General features: G+C 43.2%; 1 protein-coding gene across 1 annotated transcript; it reads right to left on the bottom strand.

The window, feature by feature from the left end:
• Positions 1-7,358: 7,358 nt before the first annotated feature.
• LOC123157627 (endoglucanase 21) lies at positions 7,359-9,273 on the bottom strand. The gene is made up of 3 exons (XM_044575886.1): positions 8,617-9,273; positions 8,261-8,515; positions 7,359-8,074 (listed from the first exon to the last, which is right to left on the bottom strand). Exons 1-3 carry the CDS (start codon positions 9,271-9,273, stop codon positions 7,430-7,432), a joined length of 1,557 nt encoding a protein of 518 aa, XP_044431821.1. The 3' UTR covers positions 7,359-7,429.
• Positions 9,274-9,613: the final 340 nt, after the last annotated feature.

The raw sequence follows: 9,613 nt of genomic DNA on the forward strand, positions 1-9,613 counted from the left end.
CTTATCCAAGACAAAAACTCTTGCATGGCAGGGGATATGCTAGTAGAATAGTAAAAAGATTAAATTATAAGTTGAAGCAAATGAAGCAGATGTCGTGCTTAATTACGAAAAAAGACTTGTCGTTGTGCGAAGTTCTCGTCCATCTTGATGTTGAAGCGTCTATCATCATCTAGGAAGATTCTGTCGCACAGGTCGCACTCGTCTTTGCAGTATTTGCAAATACCGAAATCCTTTTCATCGTTAGACATTTCCTATGTTCATAGTTGAAATATTAATTGAAAATCGATCGAAGACAACTACCAGGATACTCAACACACAAATCCGGGGTACTCGATATTTCCTCCATATTCTGGCATAAGTCATGCCAAAATTTACGGAAAAATCCGGCATGACCTTTGCTAAAATAGGACATATCGGGCGCCTGAAATTTGCTGGAACGGAAATGAATCAACACTCTAGCAAAACATAGGCCACTCGGAGCTGTAACCTGCAAACATGACCTGCCACTCAGGCAAGCGCTTATACTATTTGAGCAACACAAGATATAAATTTCATAATATCTTATAGGAATCATATTAACATTAGCATTCAATAAGCAAAACCAAATTGTAAAATAAATAAGTATTCAAATTAGCATGCATTCAATAAGCATAAGTAAATCATCTCTTGTGTCCGTACCTGATGTTACGTGTATGATACTATTCGGGATGTATTAGTGATAATATTCGACGATGTACGGACACAAGAGATGATTTACTTATGCTTATTGAATGGATGTTACATGTATGATACTATTCGGGATGTATTAGTGATAATATTCGACGATGTACGGACACAAGAGATGATTTACTTATGCTTATTGAATGCATGCTAATTTGAATACTTATTTATTTTACGATTTGGTTTTTCTTATTGAATGCTCATGTCAATATGAGTTCTATAAGATATTCTGAAATGTATATCTTGTGTTGCTCAAATAGTATATGTGCTTGCCCAAGTGGTCGGTCATGTTTGTAGGTTACACCTCTAAGTGGCCTATGTTTTGCCGGAGTGTTGATTCATTTCCGTTCTGGCAAATTTCAGGCGCTTAATATGTCCTATTTTAGCAAAGGTCATGCCGGATTTTTCCGTAAATTTTGGCATGACTTGTGCCAGAGTATGTAGGAAATATAGAGTGCCCCGGATTTGTGTGTTGAGTATCCTGGTAGTTGTCTTCGATCAATTTTCAATTAATGTTTCAACTATGAACATAGGAAATGTCTGACGACGAAAAGGATTTCGGTATTTGCAAATACTGCAAAGACGAGCGCGGCATGTGCGACAGAATCTTCCAAGATGATGATAGGCGCTTCATCATCAAGCTGGACGAGAACTTCAAAGTGGATACAGTAAGTCACAATGACAAGTCTTTTTCGTAATTAAGCATGACATCTACTTCATTTGCTTCAACTTATAATTTATTTTTTTACTATTCTACTAGCGTATCCCCTGCCATGCAAGAGTTTTTGTCTTGGATAAGATAGGTTTCAGTCCTATGAAAACTACTATGGAGGTAAAGAGAGTTTACTTGAAGACCGAACATGGTTGTATTTTCTACGCAAAATGATACAATGCAGACACCTACACCTATTTTGGATGCAAAACTTGGCAAGCACTATGCAAGACTTATGCATTTGAGCCTGATATGATTATCACCTTTGATATTCGTCCGGAAGATGATATTGAAGGTAATATCGACATCTGGGTCGATGCAGACGCCTCCAGTTATACAATTATGTGAGTTTCTCAACCATATTTATGTCTTTGATATTGTTTATTCAAAAATAGTTGACAACTAATTTCTATTGACAGCTTATTTCCATTCAAGCAAACATGTCCAACGCTTGGTAGACAGGACCTACTACTGTCCTAGGGATGAACTAAACTGCGAGGAGATAAGTCATTATGTTTCATGGCTTGAGGATCTTCATACTGTCAAGACAAATTATTTTTCTGGAGTTAAAAATCTTAGTACTCAAAACATGTGACCAATAGTGTTCGTACTGAACTACGGTCACATCTTTTTAGGAAAGATGGTAAGATTTTTACTATTTGTCCTCAGTGCATCTTTTGCATACATTATTTTTAAAGCTAAACTTCATTGCTAAGTATGTTACTATACGATGTTCTTCAACAGGGACTCCCAATGATAGTTGTGCCTCATCAGATCGAGACTAAAGGTCGCATGAGAATTGTTAGCTTACGGCCAAGATATCCTACAATGCACTTTAGTGCATGCAGGATTTCTAATAGCGAGGAATGCTTAATAGTGAAAGACTGGAGCAAAATTGTGAACGGTCGCAGAGAAGTACTAGGGGGCAACAATCAGAAGCGCGGCCCATGATTAGGAGACATGTTCATCTGCATGCTCCAACATGATGAAGCAGGAGTGCTACACATGTTTTATGTTATTTTACCTGAGAGAGAGCAGCAGGAATGATTAGCTAGCTAGAAATGAGTTTGAAGATGATGATGTGCTACACTATGACTATGATGATTAAATAGCTAGTGTTGGTGGTAATGACTATGATGATTATTATTAGCTAGTGTTGGTGGTGATTAGATAGCTACCGCAGCTAGTGTTGGTGGTGATTAGCTAGCTAGAATGATTTTGAAGATGATGATGTGCTACACTATGACTATGATGATTAAATAACTAGTGTTGGTGGTAATGACTATGATGATTATTATTAGCTAGTGTTGGTGGTGATTAGATAGCTACAACAGCTAGTTTTGGTGGTGATTAGCTAGCTAGAATGAGTTTGAATATGATGATGTGTTATAATATGACTATGATGATTAAATAACTACTGTTGGTGGTAATGACTATGATGATGATTAAATAGCTTGAGCTGGCGGATTAGATTCAAGTGGAGGCAACATGTGATGCACATCGAAAGTAATACTAGTCCAAACTAGATCAAGTTTGGATTAGTAGTATACTTTTGACATGCACCACATATTGCCTCCACTTGAACCTAATCCACCTTCATTTGACACACTATTATGGACATAATGATATAAACCTCATAATTGGTATTGTACCAAAAAATTTATAACATCGTATAAATACACTCAAAATAAAAAAAATGAAAAAAGGAATACTAGTAGCGATGGATAGTAAACACGCTGCTACTAGCGAGATTAGCAGCAGCGCGGGAGAGAATAAACGCTGCGGCTATGTGTCTTAGTAGTAGCGCATGTACGCACGCGCTACTGCTAAGTAATAGATGTAGCACCTTATTAGTAGCACGGTGTCCCATGCTACTAGTGGGCATTAAACCCGCGCTACTAATAGGGTTTTCCCTAGTAGTGTATCTTTGGTGCATCTCGAGCAAGAGATGCGAGCATTTTGATTTGTCTCACCATGTGTGCGCTTCTACTTTCTCTGAGGTTGCTTTCTGTGGGTTTACCTCCGATAAGCTTATCTTGTTCCTTTCGTCCTTGTTATATAAGACATGACTATCATGTGTTGTCTCCCCGTTGATGATATTTAGTCAAACCCCAATCATAACACCAGTTAGTTTGGCGGTGCAATGTAGGGAAACCCAAGATCTAGATTTTCTGGATCGTACGATGGCAGTGCGCAATGTGGTACTCTCTCCTGGGGGCATCATCTTGGAGTACGTGCTGGAGGGGTCAGAAGGTGCAGTGGTGTGGCTTTTACCGCATCGACAACGGTGGGTCAGTCGGAATTGCAATCGTCCGACTCGAGAACTTCTGAAGTTATTTTTATGTTAGTTGAATCATTTCTCAAATGAAAACTTCAAAAGAAAACACCACAATGGATCACTCGGAATTGCAATCTGTTCCATTGTGCAAGACTGCTAGTTTTGCACTTGAGAATGAAAAATGAGCTAGGAAGGTATTCAAATCGTATATTATATTCTATTATGCTAAGAGAATAGAGTTCTTCTATCATTTCCACTTACATGATTTTTTTACCTACATAATCGTATAAACTAACAATATGGCCACAAAATATTCATTTTTAGATGTACCATGAAAATTTACATACCTGTTATTTGTTAATTATCTCTTCTGATCTGTTTTCATTATGCATAATTTGAAAAGATTGCATTATGAAGATCGTATAAGTTTCCACTCGGAAGTCTGGTACACAACTTTGAAACAAAATCATTATATATTGATCTATATTTGGTTTACTCAAAACTTCTACAAAATAAGCAGTTTCCTGTGCAAATTATGGAACACAGGCAATATCCTCCTCTCTTTTTATACAATTGTGGTTTTAAGTTGCAGCAGATAAGATATTGTTTTTCTAACTTTCATGTCGTCACACTTTGTTAATTTAGGAAACTAGGGTCTCGTAGGCTCCACAAACTGTTGTCACTGAATTAACTCTAGTGTGATTACACTTGCAGTATTAATTACTATGTGATAAAAATATGAGAAACGTCAATTAGTTTGTTGCTGCATCTTTGTAGCATGCAGGCAGTCCATGGATGTCGCATCCTAGCACTACATCGAGGGCTAGGTAAGTGGAACCCCACTGTTTTAGCTCCCCATTGACTTCAGTCTAAACAAAAGTATGCAGGGAATGGAAACCAAATAGTATATAATATTGGTGCAACAAGAAAAGTACCTCGTTCACTCTACGTAGGCACCATGGAACCATCCTAATACTGCCATTTGGTATGTAGATCGGCTGGTTAAGCCATTGGCACTTTACAGTTTAGGCAATCCAGAGATCCCTAAAATTTTATTCAAACTTGTGACACGGAATGTAGACATGTACGTTGCTTCTGAAATTTGCAACACAAAAGTTTTGCAGAATACTTGATCGTGCAAGTTCGTTTATATTATTCTCATAGAAGATTCATAGCCAAATATCATGGCCACCATGTACTTTTGTGTTGCTTGTTCGTTGAGTAATCATCAGCTTGCTCATAGGTTGAAGTAATTGACTTTCGCGCTTAAAAGAATACTAGTAAGTGTGGTGTGAAGTTCATGTATGTCCACTTACCTTGTACCATGTTTGTCCACAAGAAATTTATAATCGTGGTGGTTAGGACTATGTACACTGACTCTGTCAGCTATATATATAATGTGTGTGCATATTAATGTATGTATATTCAGAATTTCAAATAGAGAAGATGGTTCAACCGAGAATAAGGACATAAACTAGTGGGGAAACATTTGAGGGGAAATTGTTTCTGGTTGTTCCGTCTAAGTAGTTGGGTTGGTCATCAAGGGACCTTGCAGTTACGCGACGAACCAACTGCAAGAGAACTTTCACAGGAGACTTGAAATAATATTTATCTGAAATAGATTATATTCCGGCTTGTTGTGAATATTGAAATAATGAAACCTGAGAAGGAGCATTTCTTGGATTGTTGTTGATATCACACAAACACAATATAAGTTGATTTGGAAGTACAAATTCCATTAGGAGTAATATCCGAACAAAGAATGTCAGGGCATTTATCATGAATAATAGTTGTTTGAGTAATGGTAGAGGCCAAGGGCTCCTGAAGGAGAGGGTGAATGAGACTGTTGTTCCAAACTTTCTGACCGGGAGCCAAAGATCATTAATCAAAGCAGGGTAATTGAATCCAGGAGGTTGAATAATGAATTGTGCCTAAACAGAAGCCCGGGAAGTACACCAAGGATTACTCCAAAGATAAATATTTCCTTGTTTAATTTGGTAAAAAAATAATGGGATTTTAATTTGTGAAGCATTTTAAGATTAGAGGACCAAAAGGCCGATTTAGGAATGTTGGGAGTGGAATCCAAATAGAAGAATCCTGGAACTATTTTGGATTTAAGCACAAGATATAACATTGAATCGTGGGCTTTAGCATGTCTCAAGGTAGCAGCAATAATAAGTCCTTCATTGACGGCTTGCAAAAATTTTATACTTGACCCTCCCTTTGTTTGGAGTTGCATATATCCTTCCAAGATGTGAGGAAAAGGCTCCTATTAGTTGTTTTCTCTGATTCCTATCCACCAAAAACTCCTAATAATGGCAGTGAGTTTAGCAATGAACTTTTTGGTGAATAAAATGTTGGCATATAATATATAGGAATGGCAGAAAAAACAGACCTGGTGAGCTCAAGTCTAGCTGCATGAGAAAACCATATTAGCCTTATAAGCTGGAAGTTTATTCATAAATTTATCACGCACAAAAATATAAGTTGCAACTCTATTCTTAGCCGGGGGAATAAGAGGGTGTCCCAAATGAGTGAAGCTACAACCCATGATAGAGACAGGAAAGATATTATGAATATCTGCCTTAATAGCTTCATTAACATGTGCATTTAAAAGAATGGCAGATTTAGTCCAAATTGAATTTTGACCTGAAAAGAGCACAAAAATGATGAATAATATGAGCCATATAACTAGCTTCCTGAATAGTGGCTTACCCGCAAACAAGGAGATAGTCTGTAAATACAAGAGAGTGAATAGAGGGCAATTTGGTTCAAGTAAAATTCCCTTAACATGGTTAGCGAACAAAGTATTATTAAGATCCAGAGACAATTTTTTTCGAAACGGAGGCAAAAGATTTGCCTCATCGATTAATTAAGTAGAAGAGAATTAAACGGAAAACCAGACGAAAACCGATACAAACCAACCATACGCACGGAACATGCAACCCTATAAGCACGTCATCCAACAACCAACCCTCACATCGCAACATCGCAAAGATAACCCCAACGAGAGTAATTCGGCCAAAGACCACGCGCACCACCAAAGCCACGAAGACAAGTCAATCCATAAGGACAACCCAAGATACCGATGACCATCCATCAAGAAGTTGCAGACGCCTTTCCCGTGACATCACTCTTCTTTCCTTTGCTCCTAAGAGCCTCCTCCACAATTGCCTTGCCAGATCCCAGGCTAACCCTCTCCAAACGTTTGAGCAAGCTATGAAGCTCTATTTGGGAGAGAATCTCATTGACCTTATCACGCACAGAAACCTGCCCAACGGTCAGATGCGAGTGAGTGACCGCAACATTAGAACCTCCACGCTCCACAGAGGTGAGCGACAGTGTGGGCTCCAAGGGACCAGGCGCCAACATACCAACATCCAGAGACAAATTCATTGATAGCAAGAACAAACAAGTAAGGAGACAAAGGACAACCTTGACAATGGACAACCTTGTCAAAGTTTAATTCTGATGGAAATATAGACACGTTTGCTCTTCTTGGCAGCCCTTCGCATTATTGATTGACCATATGATGTGTACTGAACCATCAACGCCCCTGGGCAGGTGCCTGATCTGTACTCACAGCTTAAAATGTCGGCCTCTGCAGCCATGCAATCTATCCATCTTGTTTGCAAACCACATGCACCACTACCCTGCACTCTCTACCTCTCTACCATCAGTTCTACAAAACTGCACACTAATCTTAGAACTCTTCCTGTTCAGCTTTTCTTCGTGATGGCCGTTTCGCCGTGCAAGTGTGCGAAGATGCCAACCATGGGCGCGGTGTTGTACGTGCACGCCTCCGTTTGCATGTAGTTGTCGCGCCTGTCCCTGAACCGGTCGAGGTGGTCCGGCCCGCCGACGATGGCGCCGACGACCACGTTTGGGTTCGCCCCCCTGCGGAGGAACCAGTTGTCATACCCCTGCATGCACCCAATGAACCTGCCGTCGCCGCGGTGGGACACGATGGACGCGCCACGGTGGTGCATCCGCCGCGGGAACCGCGGGCCGTACCCAACCAAGTAGCTCACGCCGGCAGGATTCGCGCCGAGGACATAGTCGGTCTGCGCCCGTGCCAGGGACCGCAGCTCGTCGGCGTGTGCCGGCCCGTCGGGGCACTGCAGAACCGGCGGCTCCTGTCCCGCGGAGGTGAGGTAGCGGGAGTAGACGGTTAGGAGGAATGCGGCGTTGGTGACGTACTGCATGTTGTTCCACTGCCGGACGAAGAGCATGCCGCCGGCCGTGCGGTTGACGTTGCCGGCGTCGCCGTTCTTGTTGAGGCAGGCGCAGAGGTAGTGTTCCGCCTTGGCCTTGTACTTCTCCAGCGTCGCCTTGTGCTTCGGGTGCTTCCCTTCCAGCAGCACCTAAAATGACACGACACGTTAAAAAACACATTTTGTCCAGAGATTTGGTTTTCTGAAGAAATATATGTGAGCAAAACATTTTCGATCGTGCATGCCATACCACCGGCCCGAAGAAACAATGGTGCAATATAAAAGTAGAGAATAACTAGTTAATTTGTTGAGCAGTCATGTACAGCTGATGCTCACCTTGCTGGCGAGGATCTGGAGGCCGGCGTACTTGACGTCCCAGCTGAACTCCGTGATGGCCCAGCTGGTGCCGCCGAACTCGTCGGCCATGTCCACGGCGTAGTCCAGGTAGCTCGCCTTCCCTGTCGCCCGGTGCAGCCACAGCGCCGCCCACAGCATCTCGTCGCCGTACCCGCTCACCGACGCGTAGTAGCTATACGCCTCGCCGATGCTACTGTCGTACTTGCCCCTGTATTTGTCCCCGAACTCGAACAACTGCCATATGCACGTAACATCACACGTTAGTAAACAGAGTTGCATTCCATGTTTCATGTACAACAGAGCGACCAACAATGGCGTTGCATATGTCTATGCACCTGCTCGGCGTGGTGGAGGAGAACTTGTGCGTAGTGGGGGTTGGAGCGGCGAAACACCATGGAGGCCGCGGCCAGCGCGGCGGCAGTCTCGCCGACGAGGTCTGAGCCGGGGTTGTCGTGGTCGACCTTGTACGCCTGCCGCGATGTTGTCATGTCCTCGGGCCGCTGCCAGCAGTAGTGGTCGGTGTCGCCGTCGCCGACCTCGGCCCAGAGCACGTACGGCTCGGTGTGCGCCTTGACGAAGTAGTCGGTGCCCCACTTGATGGCCTCCAGCACGTGCCGCCACTCGCCGGCGGCCGCGATGTCGTCCGCGAACTCCATGGCGCTCCACGACAGCATGGTAACCGTGAACGCCATTGGCAGGCCGAACTTGACGTTGTCGCCGGCGTCGTAGTACCCGCCCACGAGGTCCACGCCCTGCTGCAGGCCGTCGGCGAGGCCCGAGTGGCCGCGCCACTTGACGCGCTGGTTGTGCGGCAGGCGGCCCGATCGCTGCGCCTCGAAGTAGAGGAGGCTGCTGTGGAGCGCCTTCTTGTAGTCGAATGGCTCCGCGCCCTTGGCGCCAGCGCCGCCATCGGCCGCCGTGAACGGAAGGAGCACGAGCACAAGCGCGGCACAGATGGCGAGAGACGTGAGCATCTTGATTCTTGTCGCCATGTGTGCTCTTGTGCTTTCTCTCTGGGTTTAGCTCTGTGGCGCTTCTCTTGCTCCTTTCGTCCTCGTTATATAAGACCGGATCATCATGTGATGTCTCCCCCGTTGTTGACCATCATTAGTCAAACCCCACATCTTAATACCAGGCGGTTTGGCGGTTAAGCTTGGCCAACTCTTAATACCAGTTGGTAATCAATGATTACTGGATCCAACAGCCGGCTCTAAACACAAAATAATGCTGGGTAACATGTACTACCTGGTTGGAGGTTGTTGGTGGTTAGTCTTGCTGTCGTTAGTGAGCTGGAGGTGAAGAATTGTTGGTTTATTATGAGATATATATATA

This window comes from Triticum aestivum, chromosome 7B, assembly GCF_018294505.1.
Source record: "Triticum aestivum cultivar Chinese Spring chromosome 7B, IWGSC CS RefSeq v2.1, whole genome shotgun sequence".
NCBI lineage: Eukaryota > Viridiplantae > Streptophyta > Magnoliopsida > Poales > Poaceae > Triticum > Triticum aestivum.

What these genes read in the sequence shown, in the direction of transcription:
- LOC123157627 (XM_044575886.1), bottom strand. Translation starts at nt 9,273, where the DNA reads ATGGCGACAAGAATCAAGATGCTCACGTCTCTCGCCATCTGTGCCGCG. An exon ending in TCCTCCACCACGCCGAGCAG is followed by an intron (nt 8,516 to 8,616) that starts GTGCATAGACAT and finishes TGCATATGGCAG; the next exon opens with TTGTTCGAGTTCGGGGACAA. An exon ending in TCCAGATCCTCGCCAGCAAG is followed by an intron (nt 8,075 to 8,260) that starts GTGAGCATCAGC and finishes GTGTCATTTTAG; the next exon opens with GTGCTGCTGGAAGGGAAGCA.